At 36.7% G+C, this 12,312-nt stretch overlaps 1 protein-coding gene across 3 annotated transcripts in view; it reads right to left on the reverse strand.

Annotated features, from left to right (window-relative positions):
• Positions 1-12,312, reverse strand: part of NUP58 (nucleoporin 58) — a 38,151-nt gene that overhangs the window by 17,827 nt on the left and 8,012 nt on the right. For all 3 annotated transcript variants that reach the window (XM_075050710.1, XM_075050709.1, XM_075050708.1), the window contains exons 5-12: positions 11,334-11,468; positions 10,475-10,585; positions 7,584-7,608; positions 7,056-7,121; positions 6,087-6,261; positions 4,638-4,717; positions 3,831-3,949; positions 1,636-1,718 (exon numbers count right to left, since the gene is read on the reverse strand). In XM_075050710.1, the coding sequence (XP_074906811.1) occupies positions 1,636-1,718; positions 3,831-3,949; positions 4,638-4,717; positions 6,087-6,261; positions 7,056-7,121; positions 7,584-7,608; positions 10,475-10,585; positions 11,334-11,468 (794 nt within the window). The remainder of the gene's footprint in view (positions 1-1,635; positions 1,719-3,830; positions 3,950-4,637; positions 4,718-6,086; positions 6,262-7,055; positions 7,122-7,583; positions 7,609-10,474; positions 10,586-11,333; positions 11,469-12,312) is intronic.

The raw sequence follows: 12,312 nt of genomic DNA on the forward strand, positions 1-12,312 counted from the left end.
TGCCCAAGCACATTTTACTCTTCACTGACCTTGGATACAGAATACATCTATATGTTCACAGATGATGTAAATATATTTAACAACTAGCCCTGTGCAAAGACATTTTAGGCCATATTTTTCTACAACTTCAGACCTTTGAATCAAAGCGTATGTGCAAACCAGAAAGCCTACTTCAGACAAAGGAATGAATTGCAGTCACAGCTCTGCCTTCACAAACCATAAGGCAGAGACAGCAGTTTCAAAACTGCTCTCCTCTCCTAGCTGAAAAACTAAAACAGATGGTCAGAATGACAGATCCACTTAAGCAGTACATCCATTTTTGTGATTTTTAAGTTTTAGTTATAATTGCGTCTTCCAAAATATCAGCCTTCATGTCCACCCACTAGATTAAATCTCAAAAAAATTCCCCCCCCCAAAGAAAAATCCTCAAACCAGCCCCTTAGTTTCAAGCAATAGAATACTTAAGCTGAAGTAAAGCCTTTCCTATTCAGTCACGCTGACAAGGTACTGAAGATACTATTGCTTATCCTTGTGTACTAACCCAGCTCTCATACTGAAGAGGAACAAAAATGTGTCACCACAAAGACCACTGCATAAGTTCAGGCTACAGTCAGATCTCAGAAGCAAAGAGTCCAGAACACATTTGGGATCCTTTTCGTGTAATTCTGCTGAAATTACAGAGGAGCTGATATATTCTATACCAAAACTGAGTTAACTAAGAGCAGCATAAATATCTGATAGCAGGTAGCTGTAAACCAGTGAATATCCTTGCTGACAGAAGTAATGCAATGCAAGGAATCTAGATCATACAAGATCCTCAGTATCAAGTAAAAAGTTTCAGATGTTGGAGAACTAGCAATACTGTGCAGAAGAAGCTTTGAGAAGGAAACAAGCAGAAGATTTACCAGAGGTATTCCTATTAAGGAAGTCACTTAGCAGAAACAATCCCAAACACTTGTACTCTTCTCCAAGGTTGTTTTTTTTTGTAACCAAGAAGGATTCTGATGATCTCAAGAAAAATTATGGATTGTAGAACATTCACATTTTGTCAGTATGTCCAGAACTGTAAATGGGAAATTCCAGCCAGAGTCCATGATGGGAAAAAAAACCAAGCTTAACTAGGACCTTTGATACATTAGCATTTTTTTTAACAGTAGCCTTTTTTTTTCTCTCTATATATGACTTTCCACAAAACCAGGTTGAAAAAAATTAAACAAGCCAGAACACAATTTTCACCAAAATTCTTTGCTATGTTGAAAGATCTTACATATGAATACCTACTTTTTTTCCTGTTACCTATTTGAGTAAGAGCAGATTTATATCATCTTCGCTCGAGATCAAGAGGTCATTGGGCAAAAAGCAAAACATAGAAGCATGAGCTCAAAGACAGACATTTCAAAAATTGATCAACAATTAAAAACGAAAAAGAGTTAAATGAAAAACATTTTGTAACGTAAATGACTGTGGAGTCACTTTTTAAATCAAAGCACTTCTCCAGGACAGTTTGAAAATTTTTAGTAGCAGTTATTTTAACAGAAGGAAAAAAAAGAATACCTGAAGATATATTACATTTTCAGAAAGTGACTCTTTGTAGTTCTTTCACTAAATACACAGGAACACGTCAAAACAACATACCTTTACATTTTCATGTATTGATTGAAGTTGTGCAGCTAAAGCTACAAATGTTTGATAGATTTTCTGCATAGCCATAGACAAATCTGTAAGGGGCATATAAAATATTGGTAAGTGACAATCTTACTACCAGGAGAAAAGATTTAGTGCTTATATCACAGCAAGAAACCCACCCAAAACCCATACAGCACAAAGCACAAAAAAAATTGCATGAGAACAAGTTAATGTCTATAGGAAATACAGAATCTGATAGCAATTGGGTGCCACAAGTCACCCAAGGACTACTTTTGATAGGGATTCAAACTGTATTTTGGAAAGTATTCTTTCATCAGATTTATTTTTATATGCATGGTAATTCATTTCCTATGATTCTCTCATTTAGCAAAGCTAAAAAATTTTATTTAACTTAACTTTATCTAATTACATAGGAACATTCTACCCCATTGGTTTTTACATAAAATAGAGTTACATCAGGTTTTCTTGTATTTGTATATATTTTCCACTCTTTCTGACTTAAAGCACAGTTAAGTGTTCAGTTGATTTTGCCAAAGAGACCACAGTAGAATGTAAGCTTTACTTATATTTTAAAGACATGCTTAACAAGCACCACAGGAACTCCTATTCTAGCTCTACCCATAAGCATATCATAAACACAACAGGGAGCTTCTTGCCTACATAAAGTCTTAGATTTAGGATATCCTACTTCCCACATAGATATGAAAGTGTTTTCAGTGCACTGACCCAACTAATGCAAAACTTTAGCATTAAAGGGGAAATCTCAAAGGTTTTGGCAAAATGAAGCATCTGCTGACAAAAAAAACACTTTTCCGAAAGAAGCACTGAAAACAGTGTACCAAAGTGGACAACAAAAGCTAAGTGGTCTTTCACTGTGAAAGGATCAGCTTCTGCACTTCCTTGAAGGATGCATATAACCTACTGAAATGCAAATAGTAGCTATCAAGTTCTTCAAGATCTGTAGGTCTAGCAATGATTCTTGAACTGAAAAGGTCTGTCTCTCTATAGGGCAATTTCTCCATTATAATTTGCATTTCTTTCTGAAAAAGAAAAGCTGGGGAACAAATCTCATGCCAACCTGCAGTGTTGTGGAGGCAGCAGTATCTAGGAAGACTGGCCACAAGTTTCCAAACTATCTAGAGGCAATTTATTGATACTGAATACTAGACATTTGAAAGTTTCCAAGACATTCTGGGTCATGGTTTCCTGTATGGTAAAGGCTACATATGCAATACAGTGTCGACTAGATCACCAGATCATTTGCTGACAATCTGAGCATGGTGGCACAACAGATTAAGCCTTGCCCACACAAGCAAAGAACCTTTAGATAATAGCAGAAACTGCTGAAAAACCTAAGGAAAATCTGTGAAGGCATCCCTCTCCTACTCTGGACAGACAAGAAGATCACATGGAAAGATAGAGGACCCTCAGGATTCAGCAGATCTTCCATTCTGGAAGCTAGGTCTAGACAGTTCTCTTGTTTTTGACATATAAGGTCCAGAGTCTAGGTACCATCCTGTGATGGCAAGATGTTCAAGTATCATGTGGCACAAAAAGACATGCACTTGAAATCACTACTTATCACAGGACCTGTAACTAAAATGGCCCAAAAGATAAAAATGTCTACGATCACAGGAATGGTGGCCAACCAGAAGACTACTGTCCAGAGGTCAGTATTCTCTGACCAGAGAGATTCTCCCAAGATTGAATGATGTGGCAGCAAACAAGACTAAATTTTCTCAGTCTGTCAGAGCTGAAGGCAGTATCAACAGGCTCCAAACTAAGGAAAAGTTCCCATTTTGATTTGGAGCTGGCAGAGCAGACACCTGTGTTTGTCTGGTCACACAGCCCAGTGCAAGACAGAAGGTACCAGACATCAGCCTTACATGAGCTAGATGCTCAATGGAAGGAGATGGATGCAGCAGCAGTCAAAACAAACTAGGCTTACAAATTGCACCTCAGGAACTGGATCCATCTTAAAAAGCACAAGAACCTTTATGAATTTAACCTTTAATTCCAAATCTTTACATTGAACAACTGCAGAATCTATCTGAACACTTATTTCCGTATATTAAACAAGAAAAGCCAACAATAGCAAAGGAGGAGATTAAATACTAAGTTTTTCTTATAGCTATAAGATTTTTTAATTTTTATGTATGAAACATTGAAATTGAAACATTTACCTTGTGGAGTTATGTGTGAATTATTTGCTTGAGTAGCAAGATGATTTTCTAGCTCTTCTATTTGTTGCCTGTATTGCTGCAGCTGTACTTCAAACTGCTCAACCAAGATTCTGAAGTAGCTATAGGAGTAAAACAATGAAATCATATGATTAAACTTCACTAGTCTGCCCGTATTTTTTTTAATCTCATCTGTATTAGCTCCCAATTTTCATTTAATTAATGGCAACAGTTACGTTCTATGACATTCTTGATGTCCCTCTACTTGTGGAGAGTAAAAGACTGTATTTCTCGTGTCTATGAGATAAAGATAAATTAAGTGTAAAAATAAAACACTGATTCTATGAAGCATTCAGTACAAATGCTACAAGAAGCAGAAAAAAAATTCATATTATGAAGTTCATAGAATCATAAAATAGTTTGTGTTGGAAGGAACATTTAAGGTCATCTAGTCCACCCCCCCTGCAAGAAGCAGGGGCATCTTTAACTAGATCAAGCTGCTCAGAGCCCCATCCAACCTGATCTTTAATGTTACCAGGGATGGGGCATCTACCTCTCTGGGCAACTTGGTCCAGTGTTTCACCACCCTCATCGTAAAAGATTTCTTCCTTATATCTAGCCTAAATCTACTCTCTTTCAGTTTAAAATCATTATCCCTTGTCCTATTGCTACAGGCCCTACCAAAAAGTTTCTCCCCATCTTCCTTATAAGCCCCTTTTAAGTACTGAAAGGCTGCAGTAAGGTCTCCCTGGAGGCTTCTCTTCTCCAAGTCATATTATTGACTATTTTTTATGAATAACAGTAACTCACTCTGCTGGGGCTGTATTTTCATGCTGGAGACCAGGAGGAGTTTTCTGTGTTCGTAAAGCTATTTCTGCATTCTTTAGCTCCTAAATAAATAGGGAAAATAAATAAAAGATAAGGTTCTGTATGAAGCATTCAAAAAGAAAAACAGCTACAACTCTACGGTTCATTCACATAAAATACTTTCTTCATATACTTAACAGCATCATAGAATCTGACCAGAAATTCTTCAGAGAATAGACTGCCAGAATAGACTGCCTGGGAGAAATGCAAATACCAGCAGAAGTTTGGGGAGGGACAAACAACAACACATACTGAAAGCACACAGCTCTCAGAAGTTGAGAAAATACTGCACTGAACTGTCAGGTAAGATCTAATTTGTACTGTACTTCAGAAATCCTGTTACGATTGAAGACTAGGGGAAAAAAAGCAACAGTCAAGTGCAAGGAAGTAACACACCTAAAAGAGAAGAAATAGAACAAAAAGGGTTATTTCACCTTTTAAAAAAAAGATTAACTAGTTCAAAAAAATGCTTCTCTTTCTATGGAAATGATCTTTTTATGCATGATAATTACAGCACATACTTCTGTTTAATACTTTCTAATAACTCCACCATTAAGAATTTCTCAGTGCCTGGTTTTGCAATTGTTCTCAACTGCATCATTTGCAGAAATATGAGAATATCAGTAACAAGTTTTTGTTTTCACAGAAAACTGTTGGCAAGGCACAACTACAGAGTATTTCCTTTTGGTATCACAAGATACAGAAAAAACATCAAGATTTTTACTTTAGAATAAAATGCACTTATTTATATAGCAAGCAGCCTTGACATGCCAGATGAAATATAAAGTGGTACAGAACTTAACTTGAAAAGTACTTGCATCAAAACTTGAGCTCAAACTGGTTGCACAGTTAAGATGCAGACTGGTGGACAGAGTTGTGATTCAAGTTCACTAAATCAATAGTAGTGCTAGTTAAGATATTTTGGTCCCTGAAATACTATGGACTGGTTTTTGTTTGGTTTTTTGGGGTTTTTTTTTGGTTTTTTTTTTTGTTTGTTTTTTTTTAAAAGTCATCAGAAGAAAACATACTTGCATTTCTGCTGCTCCAGAGTCCAGCATGTTGTTACAAATATGTCTTCACTAGCAGCTGAATATATAACTGAAACTGAACTAAAGCGGGCACACATTCCCTTCTGATGCCTGCACTGTGTAGGAGTGCATTCCCAAATAAAAGTAATTTTATTGCTGTTGTACTTATCTGAAAATACTGACATCACAGATTTCAGTCTCCCCCAGTAACTTCAAATACATGAGAAGGGATTCAATGTTTCATTTTGTTTACAACTGTTTTAGTTTGGACAGTTGTTAACTTGACTGATAAAGAAGGTTAGTTATCCTATATGAAATAACCAAAACACAAACTCTACATAACAAAATTTATATTCAATTATACCTGTGCAGTTTCTACTTTCAGCTTGTCAATATTAAGAGTGTTTCTCTGTAATCCACTGGCAACTACAGACAGAAGTTGTTTCAAAGCTTTAATGTCTTCTTGTACTTTAAGCATTGCTTTAGAGGACATTCTACTAATTTCTTCCTGAACTTGTTTTTGTTCTTTCACAAATTTCCTGGGGAAGGGAAAAAGAAGGGGGGCGGGGAAGAAAGAAACATATTGTATCTGAAGCACCCAAGTGTTTACCTCTCAGTCACGTTATTTCAATAGCTATTAAATTAATTTTTCCAAAATCAAGTAATGAACAGTAAAGATAATACTATGCTATACAGTATTTTACCTCCCAGCACGCTAATACTGTAAAAAAAAAAACCAAAACAAACGGCCCGAAGCCCCCCTAAACTTCAATAGCAAGTGTTCAAGCATTTTATGCTGAACCCTGACAAACCAAGATATCTATCAATTATATTATATATATAATAATAATATATAGCATCTATGTAAAAGTGATTACTACTTTGAACTCATAAATACAGTGACATGCAATCTCTTTGACTAGTCTACAACCCACCTCCTTCCTGCCTGAGGAAAGGTTCTTTTGTGGTCCTCTCTATTCTATACGAGATCCACAATGCACATGCAATATGGACATAACGTTCAATACTTACCATGCATGTGCAACAGGCTTAATACGCCCAGGGAGAGATGGATTAGATTCTAAGAGCATATTCGTTGGGCATGCCCATTTGTGTAAATGCATGGAAAAGCGAGGCTGAAAAAGAACAGCCTAAGACTTCAGCTACTAGAACTGTCTGTCCACTCTGTTCCCAAGGTTAACCTACAGAAAGGCCTCAGGCCAGTGAGTTATACTGCATGCAGCCTGCAGTAGGGTGTTTTTGTCACAGAGCTTTGACAGCATACAACACTTTAGCTAATCAAACTATCATAAATAAGAAAACCACTACTTACTGTAGATTTTCTACATCTTGACAGATTACTGGAGGTAGATTTTCATCCTTCAGTGCTTTGCTATCTCTACAAGAGACAACACATGTTTAGATGGTGCTTTAATACTGCCAAACATTTTTGCGTTACTACTAAATATTATGAAAACATTCAAGTGACTGATTACACAGTTTTGCACCCATTGCATGTATGCTGCAACTAGGAATGATTTGGATTAATGCACACAGATACTATGCCAGGGTCCAAGCTGGCGGTGTAAGCATTGTACAGATTTGCAGAAACCACTTTTCAGACCACATGATCAGTCCATAGCAGATGCCAGATAAGGTGTAGGTACTGCATTTGATGGGAAAATTGCAATGTTTAAAATTATGAACCACCACTACTAAATTGGCCATATTGCAAAAGTTGGTTATTTACATTTATACCTTTTTCAAGATCGAAATAGTAGAAAAGCCACTACATTTAGTTTAGCTGTTTTCTAATAAGACATGAAATGCAAAGAAAATGCACAGAAAATCTGACACTTACTCTGGTCTTGTTCCTGTTTTGTCACCTAGAAAATAAAAATTGTAGGTCAGAAATAAAGCTTTGAAGAACAAAACAACCTTAATGAAATTTTAGGGAAGAACTAACAATTAGAACCTGCTTGATTTCTCTTGATAAGAGGAACAGACTAGGCTAGCCACAAAAGAAAGGTTTTAATTTACTCCTCCTTAACAGATAAATATCTTTTCAAGACCAATGGTTCAGCAGTTGAGGTGCTAATTTCCTGGCACATAAAGTAATGCAAAACATCTTGTGTCACTATACAAGTCACTACAAATGCATAAACAACTGCAGTTGCATAAGAAATCTATTTCAGCTTGTGCAACCACAACTCACTTAAACCTGCACTCACAAAACACACAGGTGTTTAAATTCAGCAATAGCAGTCTCCTCTCAAATACGAAGGTAATGAAGATTTGCCCATTGGACTTCCCTGAGAATTCTGCTATTGCAGCAAGTCCTGTAATGAGTGAGGTTTTACAGAATTGAAGATGTTACTGCTTACCTACCACCTACACGCTCTGAACTACACATCTGTAGATCAAGATGCCAAATGCCTCTGAGTAATAGAATGGAGCTGAAAACAATATTGTGCACAACACAGGCCATGACTATTTCTAGTCATGGCCAGGGGCAGTAATTGCATCCCATGCCGTAGCAGTCTGCTAGAAATAACACTTACTCAGAAAGCCCAAGCAGCAGGCTTCATCATCTTCAGCTGGATGCAGTTCACATTCTCACTTCCCTCTCAGTGCCACCAAGGCAGAAAGTAGCTATGCAGCTAATGCTAGTGCCACAAACATTTTAAGCTGCACAAGCCAGTGCTCCTGCCAGGAAAAGCTACTACTTTTAGAAGCAACATCTGCTTAAGTTTTCTGTAGACTCTGTCACCCAGTACATTAGAGAGCATGGAGTCTCACCATTCCCTATGCCTTTTGCTAAGGGGAAAAAAACATCTACACAAAATTGGAAAAAAAAAAAAGATAAACCCCAGAATTCAGGACTCCTTTCTCTGCTGATAACCTAAAGATTAGGCAGAAAACTAAGTATACGTTGCTTTCTCTCTCTGGCCGCTTTTCTTTTTTTTTTGCTGTACATCAGAACAATACTTACAAAGTAAAAGATACAGATTCGAAATCAGATTTTGCTACTTTCTGGGCAAGTGAGTGCTACAGTTTTTACATTTATTTTTTTATATTCTTTTTAGTAATACATGAGGAAAATATGTATAAGAACAGCTTCTTTTCCTCCAGCCGTAGACAGTCAGTCTCCAGAAGGAAAAGCTTTTATAACCAATTCCAGAAGAGAGAACACAGGTGCTAGTCCCTATCTGTCCTGAGATTCCTAGGGCACTTTTCTTTGGTAGCCACATCTCCTCCTCCCTTTTCTTCAGGAACAAAAAGAAATAAAAACCTCAAAACCATAAAACCACCACCCTCAAACCTTAACTCAGTTCCTCATATGGTAGTACAAACAATTGCACTGACAGAATTGAGTAGCAGCACACAGGTAGGGATATTTGTCAGGGCTGCTTAAACCAGCACTATCCATTACAGGAAACACTCCTAAATTAAAACCTAAATTAGAGGGGTGGGGGGCGTGGAACAAACCTCAAAACCCAGTCTCCTTCAACATTTCCCACTGCTTAGCTAAGGGGTGTCTCTGCTTATCATCCTGACAGCAATAGTTCAACTCACCCAGTTCCACTATGCAACATGTAGGGAATTCAGGTACTCATCAAGTTTCCACCCTAACAGCTGGGCAAAACAATGCTGAGATGTCAGACTGAAGTAGATTTTGAATCTGTGGTTCTCTGGTCCTCATTTTAAGATACTTGTATATTATAGAAGTGTTGTGATATCCTAATATTATAGTAATGGAAATCCCATAAGAACCTAGGAATTTGAGCTGTTTCATTACTCCCAGTTTCAGTAATAAACTAAAAAAAATCAACAACATGCAGAGCACTTGTTTGGACAGTCAATATGCTATCTCTTCTACAAGTATGAAGTATGTCTACACAACTTGCGTTAGTCTGTGAAGATGGTTTCACAGAGTTTCTATATTTCCTTCTCTTTTAGCTATTGGTATACCTAATTTCTTTGGTTCCTGAATGGAATCAAGAGATTAAATTAAAAGTATTGATTTCCCAGAGGAAATGCACATTTTAGAATCAGCTTTAGTTAAGCTTACTCTGAAAGTATAAAAGCAAGACAAATTAGTAAGTGTCCATATATCAATGCTCAATATTCCCTTACTGAAGTACTTCAAAGCTACAACAGAGGTAAAGTTTTTATAACTAGTTTTAATGACCTGAAACAGTGTATCAGATAGAACTATGTACCACCAGAAATACAGCTTTGAAGAATAACAGCTAAAAATAGGACATTTTTATTGTGCAGCCTTTAGAAAAAACAAACCAAATTTAAGATCCATTACAGTTGGAGAAAGCTGGTTTCAAAACAGTACTTCTCATATTTGCAATGCATTACTTAAACGTAGCTCTACTCCCCCCTCTACTGGCTATTTGACATACAGCTGTTCAGAAATCTGCCACGGTTTTTCAGCAAACAACCCTATGGGTCTTCACTCCCAGAAGGCTAAAGGGTTTCGATCCTGGTTCTCAAGTATGATATCGGCTTATACTTAAATAAATTTACATTCCATTCCATTTGCAACCAAAATCTTGTTCTTCTATACAAGCACAATATCCAAGAATGAAATTAACTGAAATGCCTTGTAAGAGGGGAGGGGAAAAAACAAAAAAGTTCAAGTTGTCAGCTTTAGTTCCACATGATGCAATAGTGTCTTTGCTGTAGTGCTCTGATAATTTTCTCAATAAAAAAATTATGAATGTTTTAAGACAAACTTACTCTTTTTGTCTGAAGAACTACTAAAATCAATGCCACCAAGACCTTCATTGGCAGTAGTTGAAGGAGCTGCAGTTGTCCCCAGAGTCAAACTCAAAGCATTCTGCCCAAGTCCTACAAGAAACCCAAAAAGAATTTCTGCACTTAAAATGCTGATAATTAAAACTCATTTTAAACTAAAAGCACAGATAATCTTGTTTGCAGTTTCAGTGCCCATTTACTACATTTGGATTAAAAAATATGCAAAATAAACAGAGAAGAAAACAAATTGCATGAAGCTTCACACAACTGTATGCAAGTGTTTTATGTAATTTCTTGACATTACTAGGTAGCTAATTTGATAGCTAAGTTATCATCAGCCTCTTCAGTATCTGTTTCATTTAGAGTTTAAGAGCAGTGTTACCAAGACTACAACACAGCACAATTTTTTCCTCTAGAGCTGAAAAAGACAGAGAAGCCACGAAATGACAATACTAACATTTAAAGATTTTATTCAGACCAAAACCCACCAAAATAAGGAGCTCCAGACTTCTCCACAGTTAAAGGAAATACTTATATATCATTGCCCTCTCCCATTTATGATCAACTTCCTTGAGGCAATTATGGCGATAACAAAGATTTCCTTACATTCTCATTTTACAAAAGTGTTAAGTACAAGCGAATGAGAAAAAAGCCAATGATTTCAGATTTCATTTTATTGCCCATGGATAGCAACACTGTTCTTAACTGTAACACTGTTAAAAATTACACTTTCACAGTGTTAAGATTTTATATAAACTAAATCTTAGACTATGAATTTATACAATCACACACTAAATTTCAATGTTTTGAGACAGGAGGAAAAAATTAAAATAACTTTCACCTGTTGCTGCTGTGCTTGTATTCTGGAAGAGTGAACCTCCTAAACCTGCTAAGGCTCCTCCTAAGGAAAGGCCTGTAGAAGCAGTTGTAGTTGGTGCAGTTGTGCCACCCAAATTTAACGTAAAGCCAGTAGTTCCTGCAGAGAAAGCAAACCAGCTTCATGCAGGCACTGCACTCAAACACATCCATAGACAATCTGAAATAACTGAAAGTTTGAACAGCATCTTTATCATAACTGAATAATAAACTCAATTGTTGTTTTTATTTCCTGCAGATTTTCCAAACAAAGCCATAGAGACTTTTGAATTAGATGTTATTTTGTTCTACAATATCAAATCCTGATTAGTCCATATTTACCTGCAACTATATAGAATTTTTGAGTCCCCCAGAACACTAGAGAATCCAGAACCTGGCAAAGAATTTATTTTACAGCATAAAGGATCTAACAAGTGCTACTGACTTTATATATTAGAATGCTGAAATGTTAATGCTTTAGGGTAAAAATCAAAATATTTTATACAAGACAGATGATACAAGAACATTTCCTTGGTAGTTTGAGCTGCCTTCTAGAAGTAAGCATCCCAGCTTTTGGTAGGATAGGGAAGAACTGAGTAGAGAAAGACCATAGGCATAATGGGACAGAGCACAGAGGGCACAGATAGCTCAGCTCAAATGCAGACTCCTAAGGTTAAGAGAAACGAACTCCAGTGTTAATTATCATCATGCATGGTGCAGTTTAGCTGAGTTAAATATGATGGCAGTGTGCCAGTATGAGAACTACACTGGAAAAGACCTTGTTTCCACTACTAGTTAAACCATTTTAGGCCATCTACAGAAGGTAGACATTTTCCAAACCTTTCAGCTGCGCAAGTAGGAAGCTTTCAACCTTCAGTGGGGTTAACAGTAACAAAAATAATGACTTTACATGACAAATCAGCTCTCACTACACTTCCAATTACTTAGATTTTACACTGCCTATT

This window comes from Buteo buteo, chromosome 18 (genome assembly GCF_964188355.1).
Source record: "Buteo buteo chromosome 18, bButBut1.hap1.1, whole genome shotgun sequence".
Lineage (NCBI taxonomy): Eukaryota > Metazoa > Chordata > Aves > Accipitriformes > Accipitridae > Buteo > Buteo buteo.